The 21,474-nt window shown below is 41.8% G+C and overlaps 2 protein-coding genes across 2 annotated transcripts in view; both read right to left on the reverse strand.

The window, feature by feature from the left end:
* The window catches only part of LOC102998510 (regulator of G-protein signaling protein-like), a 39,113-nt gene extending 31,559 nt beyond the window's left edge, over positions 1-7,554 (reverse strand). The window contains 4 exon segments of the mRNA XM_057558516.1: positions 703-777; positions 4,628-4,654; positions 4,656-4,711; positions 7,542-7,554. Of these exon segments, the coding sequence (XP_057414499.1) occupies positions 703-777; positions 4,628-4,654; positions 4,656-4,711; positions 7,542-7,554 (171 nt within the window).
* Positions 7,555-16,248: 8,694 nt separating this feature from the next.
* LOC130709421 (transmembrane epididymal protein 1-like) lies at positions 16,249-17,022 on the reverse strand. Its single transcript, XM_057558612.1, has one exon. It carries the CDS (start codon positions 17,020-17,022, stop codon positions 16,249-16,251), a length of 774 nt encoding a protein of 257 aa, XP_057414595.1.
* Positions 17,023-21,474: the final 4,452 nt, after the last annotated feature.

The raw sequence follows: 21,474 nt of genomic DNA on the forward strand, positions 1-21,474 counted from the left end.
AGATCCCAGAGCAAAATAAAACCTTGTTGTGAGCATGGCTGAGTGATCTTTCTGATGCCACATGTCACAGGTAGGGCACGAGGAAGCCATTGATGAGTCCAAGGTCTACAGAGTGGAAAAGGAGAACAGGAAGGGGGGAAAAGGAGAAGAGAAAGACAGTGGACAAGGACAAGGAATAAACACATAAAGAGAAAAAAAGATTGGGAGAAAGATATGCCTCATGGTCAAGTAGTAACTAGGAACTGTCGAGTGTCATCTTGATTTGAGCTACACCTTACTATGCAAATAATTGCCATGTGGCCCATGGGATGCACTGCCTATCCCACACCCATGGCAAGCATCGCCAATCAAGTCTCAGACTCTTTCTGGCTTCGGTGTGGCCTCAGAGTTCTCTCAACACAGTGCTTCAAGCATCTACTACCAAATGACCACAGTGGACACGAGAGGTTAATCCCTTTTGCTAACCATGGACTAAAATATAGAGGAAAGAACTCACCAGCAGTTGCTTGCCCAAGTGGTAAAAATGCAAAAAGCAGAAATGTCTACCTGGCTTGATGCTGTTTGTCCTACTTACCTGCTTTATAGTTTCTTCCATAGTCACCCTCAGGAGCTCCTATCCCTCTCCCTCTCCCAATCCACACATCAAATTCAGCCGCCTCTTCCCCCATCCCAAACCATACACCGTTCAAGAATCATACTCACCAAGTCATGGGGTATTTCTGGCCACAAGCTCCACTGTGAATTTTCAAAAGTGTAAAATGGTGTCTGACCAAAGACCTGCAAAAGAGAGGTAAGAAACAGCCAAAGGGGTCTAGAGTTTCTCTTCATGAAAATGTCACAGTTCATCTGCAGCCACAGGCGAAGAGAGGTTCCATTGCTTTTCTATTTCAAGGGACATTAATTCTTAACTTTATTCCACTGAATCAACTTGCTTTGTGCAAAACAACCAAGAAAGATTAAATTGCAAGATTCATTTATGTTTGGCTCCATCCTGACCCGGCCTGGGAGTTATCTTGCCTGTGTGCAAAGGCCAAAGCTCATGACATTAAAAGGTATTTATTTAGTGTATTGCATTATTCATTTCTACAGGACTTAGAAAGTTAGAGCAAAGGCTTAAAGCCTTTTCATGAAGAGAAATACCTTTGGATTTGCCTAAATTCTTTAACTGGAGAAAGTAAAGAGAACAGAGGATGTGAGGATTAAAGGTACAAATTACCTAGGGGGGCATTAAGACTGTCCAAAATTGATAGAAAATTCTAGGCTACTGTCCTCTTTTGTCAGGGGGAAGGGTCTGTGACCTAGGCAGCTTTGAGATTAATGTGAAAGGGCTTCTATGTTTACAGGTAGCTATGCTTAGCAGTCTGACCGTAGGCATCAAAATGTCTCAAAGTGCCCCCAAAGTATTTGTGATAAACCAGAGGGGCTAAAGTGAACTCTCAGCACATCACATCGTTCTGACCATCTCCCCGAGACTGGAAGCCCCAAACTTTTGTCATTCTGCGGCCCCCTCCTTCCCTTCCCTTTGTTCTTGGCTGTATCGATGGAAGGTGATGGTGTTGCCTGCACTTCACAAATATTGGTCTATGAAGGAGACTCAATCCTTAGTGACCCCTCCCTGCTCTGTACTCAGTGTTGGACAAGACACGCCCTGCCTGGCATGTGAAGTTACCTTTATGGGATGTGTGGTGGGACTGTGAAATCACGAGATTTTGTGGGAGTAGTGCGTGGGAGCATGTTCACCATGTGACATTTGTGCCATTGAGGGCAGGAGGCTGATGTGGAAAACACGCTGGGCCTGCAGCCACAGGACGTGGTCAGCTCTAGGACTGCCCCAGATTTGCCAAGTGATCTTAGGCAAGTCATTTAACTTCTGAGACCCATCTGTAAGGAGGGAGTGATGTTGACCTTACAGGGTGATTATGGAAATTAAATGGTAGAAATTTGTAAATTGACAGCAGCATTCAACATGAAATACCACTGTCTTCCTAAATAGACCACAGCTACCTAAATGGCCAGGACATTCTCAGGATTCTACTTCCCACATTACATTCGCCATTTCTATGACATTATTGTGGGCTGCATAATTAAGTTGACAAGCTGATTAGCTAAAATGCCTTAAGGTTACTTCTGAAACCTTTCATTAAGACAGTGGCAGATGCTGGAGTATGAGTGAGGATCACCCCCAAACACCTGCTCTTCGAGGCCTGTCCCTCCTCCCCTTTTTACCATGTCGCTGGCACCGCCATCCACCCGGGCACCCAAGCCTGCTACCCTGATCCCTCTCTTCTTGTTACCACCTCTGTGTGACATTCAAAGTGATAGGTCCTGCATTTCGCTTTGTGAAAAATCTCTCCTATTCATCCATCCTCTTCATCATTTTGCCTTTAGACTCTCATCACCTCTCACCTAGACTCTTGAAACAACCTCCTGACTAGTTTCCCTGCCTCCACTGTGGCCCCCTGACAGCGCTATCCATGGCCAGACTTCTGCAGAAATAATTTTCCTACATGAAAGTCTGATCATGTCACTCCTTTACCTAAACCTCTGATGATTTTCTATCGCCCGCAGAATGATGTCCAAACTCCTAAGCTCGGCCTCCCTGCTCTCGGAGGCCTGGCTCTGCAGCCTCATCTCCTGCTATGTCTGCCGCTTACAACTTTTTCATCAGCCTTATTGAGTTACTTAGAGTTTCCCCCAAGGTTCCATAGGAATGTATTCAATGGTGCCTTTACTTACTCTGTTCTGTCCCTAAGGCCTCTGCTTCTCTTGATACTCAACCCCCCAGTCTTTTCCTCTTGCTTCTTTATCCACCCTTCCCTCCCCATCTTCGTCCCCAGCCAATTGTCAAATAACTAGTCTTCTTTCCAGGCTTGGTTTGTGTGACCTCTTCACTGGCACCTTTCTGACTCTTCCAGGTAGGAGTGGCCTCTTCCTCCAATGTACCCCACTACCTCCTAGAGACTTCAATCATGTCACCCACAACCCTTTGCATACTCACCTTAAATATTGGTCTCTCACATTAGACTGGAATTCCTTGAAGACACAGATGGTATCATTAACATCTGTGTCCCCAGGACTAAGCCCAGTGTCTAGCACAAAGTGGCCACCCAATAGGTGTTTGTGGAATAATAGTGTTTTTTCCTAGTTTTGTGAAATTTCACCTTTTAACAGGTAGCATCCATGGAAAAAGGTGCACTGAGATGAGCAACTATTTATAAGGCACCAGCATTCAGATGTAACCAAATACTTAAACCAAAAAAGAAGCAGGATCAGTGTAGGTTTGGGTTTAAGAACATTTTGATGTTTGAGGTTTGTTTTAGTTGCATAGATTGAGAACATATATAAATTTGGTTCCAGTTAACAACTCAGCAATTGCTATCTGCCAAACACCAGGTGAAGGGAGTAGAGCAGAGTGAATAATCCATGGTCCTTTTCCTGGAGGAGTTCACAACTTCACAATCCAGTGGGGGAGATACACACATATAACACAAGAGAGTTGCAAAGTGCCAAGGGGCACAGAGGCAGGGAGAAATAAGTTCCTATTGGGAGGACCTAGGATCTCCTTAAGCAGAGCAGGATTTAACTAGAGATCTGAAAAATGGTTAAGAGTTTGGTGGCTGAAACTATGGAAACTAAGAACACAGACAAGGAGAAGCATAGAGGTGGGAAAATGCCAGGCGTGCTTTGTAACGGTAGAGTGGCCATCACTGCAGTGCTGGGTATCAGCAAAGGGTGTGATGAAAGATAACTGTGGACAGGCAAAGGAGATCAAGGAGGCTGGGGATTTAGGATTTCATTATATCAATAATTGGAACTCCTGGAGATTTTAGAGGATTTTCTACTTCATATTTATTTGCTCAAATTGAAATAGTTTTGATTTAGTAAGAAGTTTATTTTTAAAAAAATGTTGGAGAGAGTGTGGAGAAAAGGGAACCCTCTTGCACTGTTGGTGGGAATGTAAACTGATACAGCCATTATGAGGAACAGTATGGAGGTTCCTTAAAAAACTAAAAATGGAATTACCATATAACCCAGCAATCCCACTACTGGGCATATGCCCAGAGGAAACCATAATTCAAAAAGACACATGCACCCCAATGTTCATTGCAGCACTGTTTACAATAGTCAGGTCATGGAAGCAACCTAAATGCCCATCGACAGACAAATGGATAAAGAAGAAGTGGTACATATATACAATGGAATATTACTCAGCCATAAAAAGGAACGAAATTTGGTCATTTGTAGAGACGTGGATGGATCTAGAGACTGTCATACAGAGTGAAGTAAGTCAAAAAGAGAAAAACAAATATCGTATATTAACGCATATATGTGCAATCTAGAAAAATGGTACAGAGGAACCTGTTTGCAGGGCAGAAATAGAGACACAGATGTAGAGAGGAAACATATGGACGCCAAAGGGGGAAAGCGGTAGGGGGGTGGTGGAGGTGGTGGGATGAATTGGGAGATTGGGATTGACATGTATACACTAATATGTATAAAATGGAAAACTAATAAGAACCTGCTGTATAAAAAATAAATAAAATTTTTTTAAAAAGGCACTCAGCTCAGTAAGAGTCACTATTCAGCTGTTGATGAAACATTTGGATTTAAGTCTGAGAATGCTTACTAGGAGAGAAAGAAATGTGTTGAAAAAAATCAGCAAAGATTTCATCCTCTGGAAGAATTATAAGATTTGTAGAACCAATTATCTCTATGTGGGGAGAAAAAAATCTCTCATAAGCAGGATTGCTTTGAGGATGGGAAAATGAAGCAGTTGAATGGATCATTTCACAAGGGTAAATCTCAGCATGATGATGGCTTTTAGGGTCATCTAACTCAATTTCTCCCCTCTCCAGGACCCTCATCGCTCTGCTTAAACACTCCCAGCTGTGGGGAGCTCCCCACCTCACAGGACTGCCCATTCCATTTATGAAGAGAGAAAATAATTTCATAAGATCTTTCCTACTGTGAACTGCCTTCCTTTACCTTCTTTCCATTTGTAGAAACTCTGCCCTGTGAAGCTTGACTGAATTCATCTAAGTCCTCTTTTAATGGACAAAGATCCCATATTTACAAAGTCATTACAACCTTCTGCCTACCTCCACCCCTTCTGGCTAGTCACTAAGCATTTCGTCAATAATTCATCACATGGCCTCCTTTCTGACTGGTTCCCTTCTCATTGGCTGAAGGGGCACCCACAACTCACGCATTCCACATCCTTCCCAGCGAGGAGCATAAGACAACTATTACCCATGTTCTATGTTATATTAGCATGGCCAGAAATGGGGTTAGCTTTCACCATCTTTAATTTGTGCAGTCACTTTTCAGAAATCAAGTCAAATTTCAACTTGTCGGTTTGGGCCCAACAGTAAAGCCCCAAAAAGAGATTTTTTGAATATATTGGTAATGCAACATATTTATTATTTCTCTCAAGCTTGATTATTGTGCTGCCCAAGTTAATCTAAGGAAATAAATGTTGACTGTCTCAAAGCCAAGCATAGAGACCACAGGTAGACTAGCTGGTCTCTCTGAGTTTACTCTAATTCACTGCCCCTGCTTTTTAGTGTATAATGTCAACTGGTAAATAGTAAGTTAATTGTTCTATCAATGGCCCAGCATTTTCCCATCATACCTGAAGTGTATAATGAAAGACTTATAGGGCTTCCCTGGTGGCACAGTGGTTAAGAATCCACCTGCCAATGCAGGGGACACTGGTTCGAGCCCTGATCCAGGAAGATCCCACATGCTGAGGAGCAACTAAGCCCGTGAGCCACAACCACTGAGACTGTGCTCTAGAGCCCACGAGCCACAACTACTGAGCCCGCGTGCCACAACTACTGAAGGCCGCGCACCTAGAGCCCATGCTCCACAACAAGACAAGCCACTGTATTGAGAAGCCCACGCACTGCAACAAAGAGTAGCCCCTGCTCACCGCAACTAGAGAAAGCCCGCGCACAGCAACAAAGACCCAACGGAGCCAAAAATAAATAAATAAATTTATATTAAAAAAAAACTCATAAAATGAGAAACTTAAATATTATACACTAGTCCTATCTCTCAGACAGCTAAGTGTCTGGTGAGAAAAGTACATGCCACTCCACTAGGGGGAAGTTGTAATAACATAAGAAAACTAAACAATCCCCTTCATTACTTTTCCTAATGACACTTTGGTGATTATTGTCTTCTAATAATAGAAATAGAAATAGAAACCCAGACAATCAAACACGATTGTAAAAGAACTGATGCCCGTTCTTGCCCTCTGATCCATAGATGTCTTTTTCTTTTGCTACCTAATGTTGTAAAGATTTATGTGTTTTTTTCTATCTGCCTCCTCCTCAGCCCTCTGCTCATCTTTTTATGAGAATTCCCTGATTTAATTAATCTATTCCACATGGATAATTTCAAAATCTATGTTCTCAGTCCAGCCTTCTTTCTTTGGCTCTAGTTTTAAATATCCAATGAGCTATGGGACATCTCCACATGGACACCCGTCAAGCACTTTCATCTCAACGTTTTCAAAGCTGATCTGATCATTTTCCTTCCCAACCTTCTCCTTTCCCTGTTTTCCCAGACTCAGTTACTGCAACCACCATCTAATTGTCTAAACCAGAAACTTGAACATCGTCTTTGATTCCTGTTGCTCTGTTTCTCTCTCTCTCTCTCTCTCTCTCTCAATACTCCCCTATGCAGTGGAGGAGTATTCCTCAACTGTCTTCCTCAACAGACTGAGCACCATGAGAGGAGGGACTTTTGTCTTTTCATCTTTCTTCCTCTAGACACTAAGAGTGTTTGCACAGTGTCTAAGTTCTGTAAATGTTGAATGAATTGTTGTTTCAAGAAAAGATCTTCAATCATTTGGACTTTTGTTCGTTTGTTGTTATTCATAAATCCTGGTATGGATTTGCTGAATAAGATTATTGAGACGATCTGAGTGCAGGAAAGCAAGGTTTTGGATAAATTTCTCAATCGATTGTTTTCTATAGTCACACATACTGTTGGGGACAAGGGGCTTGACTGTGACAGTGCTTAGTATTAACAGTACAGTCTTCATGGGATATAGGAACAAGGCTCTCCATATCCTCCACTTCCCTGTCGTATTTCTCCATTCTTGTTTTTCCATTCTCACCTGTTTTGCCTTCCAACTTCATTATAATCTGAGCAGGCTTTCAACATTCGTTCCACACAATAGTGATACTGCTGTAACAAAGAAATTGTTGGATAACCCCAAACCTCATGCTAGCTTTCTCCCTGGAGGCGGTATGACACACAATGGCCCAATATACATTTTAATTCTTCCCTCTTAGTTATCCCTCCTAGTTGCCTTAGTTGTCTTATGAATGGGACTCTATCTGATCCTAAAAGATGTGGTGGCATAAGGTGGGTTAAGGGGAGAAAAGAGAGGAAAAACAACTGGTATGAATAACATAAAATCTACATGTGGTGTCCCTGAATGACTCATTCCTGTTAACGACCACGAAGGTGAGTGGTTTGCCTTATTTGGGGGGCTCAAAGCCGCAGAGACATCCCTCTCAGAGACTCACCAGCATTGCTCATGTTGCCTTGCTCTTCCTGCCACTGCGATTGATGAGGAGCAGAATTAGACCCCAGTCAACAGAACCCTGCTCCTTATGAATGCACAATGACACCTTCTCTTAGGGGTTCCAGATTCTATACTTCTTGTAGAGACCTCAATCTGAAAATAAGTCTTTATGTTACCTGATCTTCTGGATTCCCTTAACCATACAGACTCTTCCCATACTTAGGGCTTTAGTCCATACTATTTGGTGTGGTTTGACAGTTTCTTTATAATTGTTGTCTAGATCCTGAGTTTAAGTTCTGCCTTTTTAACTTGATTTTATGCTTCGAGGGAGTAGGAATCTGTTCATTCATTTCTCATGTGTCTTTTGGATCCAATATCCTGCTAGAAATTTAACAGGTACACAGTGAATGTTTAATGACTTGACTTGTCTCTCAGAGAAGCTAGAAAATTCAACCTAATATCCATGCTGTTTTCTACCCCTTCTCTTCCTTCCCAAAGAGTTTCCTCTGGTTGGCTGTGGGTTACTATCCACTGACTTTGAAAAAAGATTGAATAAACATTAGCTGAATGCCTTCCATGAGGAAGAATTAGACTAGGTGTTTATAGTTGATTCTCATTCAATTCTCAGTGATGCAAAATAGGGATTATCATAACCTCCTTTTCAATGAAAGATAGTAAGTGCAACACTGAGATTGGACTCTGCATATTTGATTCAAGAACCCATGTTATTTCAAATGTGCCAGTAAATCAAACCTCCCTTTCACATGAAAAACAAATTTTAATGGGCTTAGAAATAACTCTCTTGGACTTTCTCACAATGGTGTATTTTTCTGTATAATGTCTCCTGCCACTTCTTGTGTGTATCCTTATATGTTTAATTAGACTTTCCCACAGATGTTATAAAGGAAGACATAAACAATATCTATATGGAAAGGAGCTACTTAGTAAAAGTTACCCCACATATCTAGGAATTTTACCATAAGACTGAGACAAAGTCATTTAATATTTTCATCAAATCATAGCACACAAAAGAACTGCAGATTTTCTGTGACCAATTTTGACCAGAAATGTTCTAATCCTGATCAATCCCTCATTAATCTAAACCAATCACTCCAGAAAAATAGAGGCAAGCAAGAGGCAATACGGGAAAGAAGTTATAATTCTTTCATTTTAATTTTTCTCAGGATGGAATAATGGTTTTCTATTGTAAACTGGGCCAGGCCTACTTCTGGGGTCATGAGCAGCTCAAAGAAAAGAGCAGAACACTTTTTATCCACATACAAAGAGTCTTATTAGAGATGAAGAACAATAATAACCGATGAGAAAGGAGGCAGAAGGAATTTCTAGCAAGGTCTAAAACATTTGTTGCAAGTTGGAAATTTGGAACTCAGCTTGAGTTTACTCACAGAGAACAGCTTGCTGTAAGACAAGTGTTCAGAAGATTTTAACGTGGAAATTAACTTTTGTTACTAATTTTTTATTGCCTTCAAATGGGTTTGAAGACTAAGTTCTTGTTCACTTGAAGGAGAGGCAAATGATTTTGGGTAGTCCCGGGTTTGGGTCTGATTGGCCACATTTAGATCCCTCCTTACACTGTCCTAGGATACCTGTAAATTAGCCCAAAGAGGATCCTGAACACTGAGTGGGTCAGGAGCAAGTGCATTTATTAGCGTTTTGTGTAACTTTGTTTTGGTCACTCAGTCTCTGACCATCCTTCTTACTTGGGATGAAAAATTGTGTGAGTCTTGGAGGGACTGTCTCCTGCCAGAGGGGCCAGGCAGTCCCTCTCCTGTCCTGGCCGCAAGGACACGGGCACCTGTCCTAGACTAGGCAGTCAGATCCTCCATCCAGAACTCTTCGTCTTCAAGGGGTGACTCAAAGCAGTTATACTCCAATAAACAATAATAATTATAATAATTTTAAATAGTAAAAGAAAAAAGCTCAGGGGCAATGAGAGACTATGCATGCTGGTGCTTATTACAGCAAAGGCTCATTGGTGATTGTGCCAGCAGTAGTGGCCCAGTGCAGATGTCCACAAAGGCTGAAAGAAGACGCTGTAGTTGAAAATTGCCTTTGATTGCAATGGGAGGTGGTGCTAACCACCAAAGCATATGTGGATATAATAGCAGCGATGGTGTATGGATATCAGAATGATCCAACCCACAGATTCTTTGTGGTGACTATTGATCATAGGGTCCTTTGGAAACAATGTGTGGCAGCTCACTAAGATTCTACTTGAGAACATAAGCTACATGGTGGCAGGAATTTTGTACTCTTTTTTTTAAAATGATGCATCCCAAACATCTAGAGCAGTTTCTGTCACGTGGAAGTGCTCAATAAATATTTGAGTGAATGAATTAATATGAATTTGAACCAAAAATGAGCCGTCATGTAGCATTCCAGGCCCCTCATCAAATTTCAGTCCTGAGGCAGACCTAGAAGCTCTTAAATGAAAAGAAAGTATTTTGCCCCTTAGGAAGAACCTCGCGATATTTTTGCAAGTATTTCCTGGGAGTCTCTTCCTAACTTTTGCCAAAGAGATCTGCTGCCATTTCCAGGGTAAGTGTGCACTGGAGTAAAGGAGATGCCCAGAGCTTTGGGAAATGATTGCACACTGGATCTGCTCCAACACACAACTGGTAAGTGGTAAAGCTGAGATGTGAAGTTAGGTATAATTTTTTAAAATAACAATATATTTTAAATAACAATATATATTATTATATATAAATATATTTATATATATAATAATAATCATCTGGGGCACTTGTAAAATATACAAAACCCTTGAGCCTCCTCCAGGCTCTTCTAAGCTAGAGTTGTCAGAGCAGGGACCTGGTAATGTATGTGTTAACCAAGCACCCCAGGTGATTCTTATCATCACACAAGTTCGGGAGACATCTGGGACCCTTTCACTTTGGGAACTAGAAGGTCTTGAAAGGATCAGGGATCTAACCATCATGTAATTCAAGCCTCTATCCAGCATTGTTGGCTTTTAGTCCTTGCTATTATTGGGGTGACAACACTCCATTTGGTTGCTAATAGCTCCAGTAGTCAGCCTCTTTGAGCTTCGGGGAAGATAGTGGGGCAGTGATTAGGAGGAGAAGCTGGTTTCACATATCTTCATTGAAGACAACTCTAAAACAATAGTGTCTTAAGGAATGTGGGTATATACCAGTGCTGTATAGGCCACTCTTCTAGGAAGAGAACTAAAAGAATTTCCTTTGCCCAGGTTATGATCTCTCTTTTCCAAAGGAAGTGATAATCTAAGGAATAAAATGTGATTATTAAATTATTCAGAGCTTCACCCTGAATTGTCTTAAGATGTGTGCATGTGGGTGTTACACTGATTAATGAATGAGGTAATTGATGATTGAAGAAACATTGTAGGCTACAAACTCATCTTGGAACACATGAAACATCAAGACACACATGCAAATATATTGTACTTTTAAAAAATGTGTGCTATTTTGTATATGTTGTTTCTTATACAATAAAATGCTTAAATTCTGTTTTGCATTTTAAAATCTGACATTAAATTTACAAGAGTCTTTTTAAGTTCTTAGGAGAAACTTCTTTGTTAGGTTTGTAAATCTGCCTTGTTAGGTATGTAAAGCATTTTTTAAAATCATATTTTCAGCTCATAATATGAAATGCCTAAGGAATTTTAGTTAACAAAATATGGAAGTGGTATCTGTTTAGGAAAATTTGATTTATCAAATGTATGATTTTACTGAAAAATGAGGAAAAAGTGAAAGCAATTTAAAATAAAATTACATTTAAAAGTAATTCTATATGCCAAGTTTAAAAGCTTAACAATTAGTTTATAAATGTGTACCATAATATATTGAATATTGATTATAACACAAGCAGTTGCAAGCATTTTGTTGTTGGCACCGCGCTCCATTGGAAGAGCCCGTTAATAATCTTCTACCTTTCACCTGAAATGCAAATTAAGGAGCTTTCCATAAAACAAATTGTGTGGCTCTTCCTTAGCCACCCTTCCTAGGGGGCAGGAACTCAAGAGTTTTCTCTGGTACCATCGGGCCATGAAATCCCATCACTGGAACTGCACTGCTGGGCTTAAGAGTACAGGAATGTATGACCTCAGAGTGCCTGCCCTGAACTCCTCTAACAAACTCCTGCTTATCCCTCAAAACCCAGATCAGAATTAAATTGACATTTCATCCATGTTGCACCTGTACTAGATGCTTTATTTACTCATTCACCAACTATTTACTGTATGCCTATGTGATGAGCTAAATGAGCATTTTGATGACTTTTATAGAGTTGCTAAAAAACAGCCATTTTAGCTCAAGCGTTTTGACACTGCTGTGTTTTTGAGACACACAAACATATATATCTATATATTTATGTATATACAGCTATCTTTATCTATATATCTATCTATATCTATATATCCGTCTATGTATCTATGTATATAGAGCTATACATATATACTCTATATCTATTAGCTGCATTTTATGCTTATTCATGTCCACACATCTAAGTTTAATAGGAAACAAACAGACCTTCATTATGCTTACTAGATGCTTGGAAAACACTTGCTTATGTATTTTTCTACCTTCCTCTTCATCCTTCCCTCATTTCTTTTAAAATTGATACCTCAGCACAAATGGAGAGCAAGGGCCCTTTCCTAGCTCATGCAAAGATGGTGCCCTCTGGTGGATGGTGGTAAAGATTACACCTTTGTCTCCAGAATTCTGTTTGGGTGTTTTAGTTTTCTTTTTTTCCCAGATTTCTCTTCAGTTGATTTTACATTCCAGCGTCATTAGGATTACTGTCAGAGTGCTCATACTACTGTGATATGAGGAATGCAGAAAGTTTCTTATCACCCAAACAGCAGCCCTGCCCATTCCACCATGATATTAGGCCTCAGTAATAATCCTTTGTGGCTTTGAAGGTCCCTGCTACTATTTATTATTTTACCTCAAAGATACACATTGTGGGACTTCCCTGGTGGTGCAGTGGTTGAGAATCTGCCTGCTAATGCAGGGGACACGGGTTCGAGCCCTGGTCTGGGAAGATCCCACATGCCGCGGAGCAACTAGGCCCGTGAGCCACAACTACTGACCCTGCGCGTCTGGAGCCTGCGCTCCGCAACAAGAGAGGCCACGATAGTGAGAGGCCCACACACCGTGATGAAGAGTGGCCCCTGCTTGCCGCAACTAGAGGAAGCCCTAGCATAGAAACGAAGACCCAACATAGCAATCAATCAATCAATCAATCTTTAAAAAAAAAAAAAAGATACACATTGTGAGACATAATAATATTTTGAGGCATTAATTTACTACACGAGATGAGCTCATCAGTATCTGATCTCAAAAGTACTCAGAAACAAGACAGATCTGTCAAAAAGTGGCTTAGGTATCTCTTCAACTTTTACCTTTGTACAGAGAAAATACCTTAAAATAGTAATATTTTGTTTTTCTTTTCTGCCCTTGTATATAACTTTTCTCCCTATAGTGAAAGACATTGCCTCAAGATGAGGTCAGATTGTAATACCAAAAAATAAAAGTCAATTTTTAGGTTAAAAAAAATCGAAAATATGCTTTTAATATGAAGAAGAGGAGGCCTGAATGAAGTAGAAAACAGTTTTGTCAAATCACTAGGAACGAAAATAGAGGAAAACCAGACTCCCTGCCATCCCAAACTCAAGGCACTAGAGGAGTTCGAACGAGGCCACAGGAAGGAGGAGCTGCAAGTCTGGCCAAGGCCTGAAAAGATACCCAAGGTTGTGGGTAAGAAACAAGGGGACGGGACCCAGAGGTGACAACCAGGAACAGAGTAGAACCTCCAACGGAAAGTGCAGAGCTCCACGGTCACCAGGAGCAAGGAGAAGCACAGAAGCTGAACTAATGTCTGGGGAATATTTTATTTCCACCCCAGGGACCATGGCTCCTGTCCTGTGGACAGCATCATTACCTGATCATCCCACTGGTGCAAGGTGTAAGCCTCCCATGGAGAGCTGCCCGCTGCTCACACACTGGACGTTGAGCACATGCATACCAGCCTGCATCCTGAGACACTGCTGAGCCCCCTGTAAATAACACTGGGAAGTCCCTCTCTCCTTTGCAATCGTCAGAATGCTCACAAGTTCCCAAAACCAGAGAGTAGAGGCTCTTAAGAGCCAGACGACAATTTACCCCTGCTACACCTTAACTTTTGAACAAGAAAATTAACAAGGAAGAATAGCGCCAGAACCAAAGGAAAAGGGTTACATCTTGTTTTCCTAGGAACTAGAAATAAGGGGGAAACTAGAAGGATAATGGCTCTCTAGAATCCTTGTCCCAGCCTCACTCTGTTCTAAGCATAAATATTTTAGCCATTACCGCAAGTAGGGAAGCTTAGATTCTCCACATCCTGGGGACAGCAGGGAGAAAAGCAGAACGGGTGGCATAAAGACATTCTTTTGCAAGTCCCCAATACTTTAACTCTACCCGCACAGAATTCCATTCCCTTTGACTTGCAGCTATAGCATTATGTGACATGGCTAAATGTCTACCTCCATTAAGCCACTTTGTTAAGACTTTTGAGTTTTAGGTTATCATCTATAAGTCTACCTCATAGAATAGTAGTGAGGATTAAAAAGAAAAATATGCAGAATAAACAAGCCATTGGATTTTTTATTGGAGTATAATTGCTTTAGAATGTTGTGTTAGTTTCTGCTGTACAATGAGGAATATCAGATATATATATATATCCCTTCCCTTTTGGACCTCCCTCCCCTCCGATCCCACCCATCTAGGTCATCACAGAGCACTGAGCTGATCTCCCTGCCCTATACAGCATGTTCCCATTAGCTAGCTATTTTACACATGGCTTTGGGGGCGGGGTCTAGGTGGGGGTGGGGTTTAGGCGGGGGCGGGGTCTAGACTGAGGACATGAGCAGCTGGAAATGGCAGCATGGTGGGAGGGGGCCTCAGACCGCCGAGTCTGGAGGTAAAGACCTGGGTGGGGGTGGGGGTGTGGAGCTTAGGCTCAGCGTGGCTAGAGGGAGCCTTGGAGGGTAGAGGATTAGGCCTGGGACCTCAGCAGACTCCCTGCAGCCCAATTGGGCAGGGGAAACACTGGCCGCATTCCCTTCTGATCTTCCGATCTCCTGAGGGTCTCTCCCCATCCTCATTGATCCTATCACTGTGGGTGGGCCTCTCCTGAGCGTGGGAACCCCTCCCCTCGCCCAGCCGCCCCTCAGGGGCACTGGTCGCATCCAGCATCTACTTTCCCTCCCCGCCTCCCACCCTCCCACACCCTCAGGAGCCATGCAGCCAGAAGGGGCCTCGGAGGGCAGAGGATCAGGCCTGGGACCTCAGCAGGCTCCCTGGGGCCCAAGTGGACAGGGGAAATGCTGGCCGCTTTCCCTTCCAATCCTCCGATCTCCCGAGGATCTCTCCCCATCCCTCTTGACAACCTCACCGTGGGTGGGCCTCTCTGGGTGTGGGAAACCCTCCCCTCCCCCAGTCACCTCTCAGGGGCACCGGTCCCATCCCACCTCCACTTCTCCTCCCCACTCCCTCTCCTAAACATCCTACTGGGTGGCTTGTGGTTTCCTCCTGTCCTGTCCCCTTAAGTGTCAGTCGTCCCCCACCAGTGCCTGGTAGATGTCCTAGTTGTGAGCAGGGGCAAACTCCGTGTCCTCCTAGTCTGCCATCTTGACTCAGCCCTAAGCCATTGGATTTTATTTTATATGAGAACCAGAAAAGATTGGGTGCAGGTGAGTCTTATTTGGAAATTCGTTGAGGTGTGTACACAGCAATGGGTTGATCTACCCAGGTAGAAGAATCTGACAGACACTACACTTGGCGAGAAGGGGCTGGAGAAATTCTGGAAGCAGACAAACACTTCTGAGCCCTCACTATGTGCAGGTTGCTGCTCTGTTCTTCTAGACCCTGAAGAGGACATTGCCTTTAAGGATTGTGGTGATGGTATCACAATATATTTATGCCCAAACTCATCAAAATGTATAACTTATGTACAATTTTTTTATATATTAAGTACACCTCAACAAAGCTGAAAAAAAAAGGATCTGACTTTCTGTTTGATAAACCATAAAGTAATCAAAAGAAAGACCTCAATAACAGTTCTATGAGTTCCAGATGGTCAAAATAACAGTTCAGATTTAGTATGAGTATTGAAGCGATCCAGAAAGAAAAAGGATGAGGAGGTGGTTATTATGATGGGTAAAATATTATGCTGCATGAAAGACTGTAAAGCATTATAATTACTAAATGTCAGTGACTAGTGGTAAGTATTCTATGTGGTGGGTGAGGGATATTTATAAAAACCCAAAGGCACATTATAGTGCATTTATTTTCACTTTCTACTGGGTTGGGGTGGTGGGTGAGGAATGCAGAGAGGAGCAGGGCAAGCAGATTGCTTTGGCTGGAGCTGAGACGAGTTGAGGGGAGATGGGGGAAATACTTGGGGAGTTGAAAATGAAGGTCATAGTAACATGCCTCCTGGGTTCATTTGCCTTTTCTCTGCTCACTGCTTAGCAAACAAGACTGAAAGAAGCCAACAGAGGAGAGAGCAGTATGCCCCTCCCAGTGGAGTGAGCTGCCTCGGTGGCACCTCTGAAGGAAAGACACTTGGTCTCCCTCTCTGACAGTTCTTCGTCCCACAACTTCTCCTCCAGTTGTTCCAGAATGTGCAGGTGAGAGGTACCCTTCCAGGCTCACCCGGTTCAGACATCAGCAAATGTAACAATACCACAAAAAGGAGACGCCGTAGATCCAGATCATCAAAATGGCAAGGGAAGCCACATGCCAGCAGAAGAAGATGGTGATAAATAAAATATCATTTTTGTCATCATCCATCCATTTATGTCCAGAGATTGGTTTGTACAGCATAAAGGCTATCTGGATCAGCCAAGAGCCTATAATCATATATAAAAAGGCCTTCATCACCCAGAGCTGCCGCACGTTGGGAGCCCACAGCTCTGCGATCACCACCAGCAGCAGCAGGAACAAGGCCTGGATGAGCAGGACGTGACACTGCAGCTCCACTCCTTCTGAGTCCTGCAAGTGAGACACCATCAGGGGCAGAATCAGAAACATGCCCAGGGCTTGGGCGCCTTGTTCCAGGGCAGGAGACCTCTGGGGCAGCAGGTTCTGGCTCACCACATCTACACACCCACTCAGGAAGAAGGTCGTGTAGAGAGTGAGATGCTGCCACTGTTTGTGGTACAAAAAGTTTCTCTGGTGATATATCTTGCTGATCAGTACAAACTGCCCTTGAATGTTATGCAGTTCTTGGGCTACTAAAATGAAGGAGCTCAATATCTTCGCCAGTCCCACATAGTATATTTGCTGCAGCCTCGCCCATCTTCCTTTGCTGCAGGGACGGTGTGGCAGATACTGGACGGGGTAGTTGCGTATCAAGGCCCTGGAGACGAGTCGTGCGTGATAAAGTCCATAGAGGAAGAGAGACAGTCCTGGGTACAGATGACCCTCAAAGCCTCCCATGAGACTGAAGGTAGGTCTGAGCACTGGCAGAGGCAAGAGGCTCCGGAGTGGCCAGTCAGGCTCTAGAGTGTGGAGGGGGTTTCTTGAAGTCTACTTATATTCTCTATTCAGCTCATTGCATCCACATACAGAAGGAAAATGGTTTTGGAGAAAACCCAAACTTTTTTTTGGGTGGGTGTCGTGGTTTCCGTTCTGGTCTTCTGCTCTGGTTCATTGATAGCTAACCAACCATTGCCAGATGAAGAAATAAGCATATTCACCAGCACAATCCTTGAGCATCTCTCTTTCTCAGAGACAATGCCATAGGCCCTCCATTGCCTCTCCTCCCCCTTGTCCCCATTTCTACCTTCCTTACTTCCCTCCCAAATTCACAGAACACAAGCAAGTACTCAGAGACAGCAAGGAGAACACACAATATAGAGTAAATCCCTTAAGATTCCTCGCATATAACCTCATAGAAATACTTGGTACAAATATGCTCTTCCGGGTATAAGTAGTCTTAAGAGCCACAAATAAACATACACAGCCCAATTACTCTGATGTTATTTGATGATGGCCAGAAACATATTCACTCCTGACAATCTCTTCCACTCATCTCCAGATAGAACTGAAATGCCTCCATCTGAGGTTCCTTTGAGTTTCAGTGTTTTTCCAACTTATGCAGGCAAATAGGTTCCACGCAGAGATACCGATTTGAAATCTCTTGGGGTAGTGTCTTGCAATAAGCACTTCAGTAAACATTCCCAGGGAATTTTCTTATGCACACTAAATTTTGAGAATCACTGAGTAAAATGTAGGTACTGGTATCAAAGAAGATCCTATTCGGCTAGTAACCTTCATGTGAATTAAACATCAAATATTTTCTCTCATGAAAAGAGCATTTATTTACAGTGTGATGATCATGTTACACTTCATGACAGTCAATCAAGTATAGGAAATGTCTCTAATTAATTATGTTTTATATTGATCCTACAGATTTCCATATTGGTTTATTTGTCTTTTGTTGCTACTATGAATGGATCTTCCATTTTATTTTATTATTTTTACTGATATGAGACTATAATTTTATATTGCTCTTTATATTAATCATCTTGTTGCATTTATATACTGTTCTTACTAATTTTCAAATGATTTTAATTATGTCCTTTTAGATATATTTTTGTCTTTTCTAATTGCCTTTTCTAAATGAATTGTCCTGATAGAAATCTATTGTCATTTTGATTATGAAAGCTTCCCTTGGAAATTCCCTGGCGGTCCAGTAGTTAGCACTCTGCACTTTCACTGACAAGGGTGCTGATTCAATCCCTGGTCGGGGAACTAAGATCCCACAAGCCACTAGCACCTTGTGGCGTGGCCGAAAAGAAAAAGAAAGAAAGAAAAAGAAAGCTTCCCTCTTCTGGGAAGTGTCCCCTCAAACCATCTGGGTCAAGTGGGAGCTGTCATCTTTTAATCAATTCTGCTTTCCTAGTCATAGATCAGCCAGGGGATGGACACCTGACCCAGATAAGCCAATCTCAGCCATTCACCAGATTTTTTTTTTTATATTTTCATGTCTTTTATTCCTAATGGCTGATTATGTGTATTTTCTTTTTTTATATTTATTTATTTATTTATTTATTTATTTATTTATTTATTTATTTATTTATGGCTGCATTGGGTCTTCATTTCTGTGCAAGGGCTTTCTCTAGTTGTGACAAGCGGGGGCCACTCTTCATCGCTGTGCGCGGGCCTCTCACTATCGCGGCCTCTCTTGTTGCGGAGCACAGGCTCCAGACGCGCAGGCTCAGTAGTTGTGGCTCACGGGCCTAGTTGCTCTGCGGCATGTGGGATCTTCCCAGACCAGGGCTCGAACCCGTGTCCCCTGCAATGGCAGGCAGATTCTCAACCACTGCGCCACCAGGGAAGCCCCACCGGATTTTTTTTTAAACCAAAGGAAACAGCTCTCAGCTCTTCTGTTCACTATAGAACCAAGTGGTGTATTAGGGTTATATTTCCTTCTCCATGGATGCGTCTTGTACTGGGTATTTGTCATTGTATAACTAATTAACATAAACTGGTGGCTTAAAACAACATACATTTATTCTCAGCTTCTGTGGGTCAGGATGCAGGCATAGCTTTACTGGGTCCTCTGCTCAGAGTCTCACAAAGTGCAGTCAAGGTGTCTGCCAGGATGTGTTTCATTCTGTAGCTCAGGGTTCTCTTGGAAGCTGATATGGTTGTGGCAGAATTTGGTTCCTTGTAGTTGTAGGACTGAGGTCCACATTTGCTTGCTAGCTATCATTTTACACCTAACAGATTGACAAAAATTAGCCTGACAATAGTCTGATGATGTGAAAGAAATAGAATAATTAATACATTCAGAGGGGGGTTGTAAGTTAATACATCCACTTTGGAGAAGAATATGGCATTATATGACTTTATATAGTAAAGTTGAAGATATACATCCTTACTTGTATATACTGTACAACAACTCTCAGGAATGTCCACAATAGCACTGTTTAAAACTGACAGAGAGAGAGAGACAAATACTCAAAATGTCCTTTACTATTTAAATGCATAGATACATTTATCAAATACTCATAAAATAAAATATCATAGGGGAGTGAAAATGATAATTACAGCTACATTCAACAACAACATTGTGACAGTTTCATGTGTCAACTTGACTGGGCATATGGTGCCCAGATTAAACATTATTTCTGGATGTGTCTGTGAGATTAGCCTTTGAATGGGTGGATTTAGTAAAGTAGATGGCCCACCCCAATGTAGGTGGACCTTATCTAATCCGCTGAGGGTCTGAATAGAACAAAAGACAGAGGAGGGAGGAATTTGCCCCTTTTATTTCCTGCCTGTCTACGGAGCTGGGACATGGGTCTTCTGCTCTTGCACTGGGATCTACATCAATTGCTCCCCTGGTTCTCAGGTCTTTAGACTCAGATTGGAATTATATCACCAGCTTTCCTGGGTCTCCAGCTTGGAGAGAGCATATGGTGGGACTTCTCTGCCTCCATAATTGTATGAGCCATTTCCTCAAAATAAATCCCTCCCTATCTATCTATCTATCTATCTATCTATCTATCTATCTATCTATCATCTCCTATTGGTTTTTTTCCTCTGGAGAACCCTGACTAAGACAAACATGGAATCTCAAAAATGTAATTTTGGATGAGAAAACAATGTCACAAAATATACATAATTTTGTGGATGATTCTATATACATAAAGTTCAAAAACATTCACAACTGAAAAATGTGAACACATATGTGGAACTATAAACAAAATTCAGGAAAAATGGTTACCTCTGAGAGGGAAAGGATAGGATAGATTTGAGAGGGATACACAGGACATTGAAAATAATGGCAGTTTTTTCTGTTCTTACACTGGGTAATGAGCACGGGAGTGTTGTATCCCAATGTTTACCTGCATTCTATAAATGTTATTTCGTATCTACTCAATATTAATCTTTTTTTAAGAAATAAGAAGACTAAGTAGAAGTGTTGTGTAGGCGAGTGAGACTTGATGCCTAGTAAGTCTACTTTAGGGTGAGAAGGTGGGAAGGCTATTTGCAAAGGGGCTATCCCAAATGCCAAAATGAGTTTTTCTCTAGGCCATCAACACTTCTATGCATCATCCTACAATACAACTGACTTTTTTTCACTCAGTCATGTATCCTGATGGAGACAGAACCATTTTGTCATATAGAGGTGTTGCTTACTCCTTTTAATATCATAGTCTTTATCCAGTTCCTTATTGATGGAAATGTTGGCCTATCTGTTTTTTTTTTTTTTTTTTTTTTTTTTTTATCTTTTGTTCATTTAATGCATACCAACAACACTGAATTAGTTTGTTGGACAATTAGGTAAGATATTAAGCTAAAGATGTACATATAAATATGTCAAGTAATCATTTTAAGAATACATATGTAAGGAGTAGCTGGAGAAGGCACTTGGTGAAGACATTCCCTCCTGCTTTCTCTAACAGAGAAAGCCCCAACTTTGTGTAAGTAATACACGTTTTTCTAAAGTGTGCACAGTGAAATAACTTTCTATAATTAATGTTTAAAAATCACTTCCAAGGAAATTAGGTTTTATAAACATCCTGGAAAATCAGGAAATTAAATTGGTGTTTGTTAGAACAAACATCCCAAATCAAATCCACTATTGCAAATGTTGGCTCAGGCCTGGTTTCTATTCTCTCTGAGACTCATCCTTCCTGAGCTGTGTCTGCATAAAGCCCTCCTGCAGTTTTACCACTGCCTAGACTTTCAGCACTAATCCTGAAATGTTGCCGGGGAGATTTACATGGCTGCATATCTGGAAGCCGTGTTTTGATCCTGTTTCCTTTGCCTCTGCTCTAAAGTCATAACTTAGTTTTGCTAAATGGATCTCAGTCTCATACTAAGTCTTATTTGCCTATTCTCTGGACGTTTAAGTTTGGTGACTAAGCTTCAGCT

The sequence above is a fragment of the Balaenoptera acutorostrata genome, chromosome 1 (genome assembly GCF_949987535.1).
Source record: "Balaenoptera acutorostrata chromosome 1, mBalAcu1.1, whole genome shotgun sequence".
Lineage (NCBI taxonomy): Eukaryota > Metazoa > Chordata > Mammalia > Artiodactyla > Balaenopteridae > Balaenoptera > Balaenoptera acutorostrata.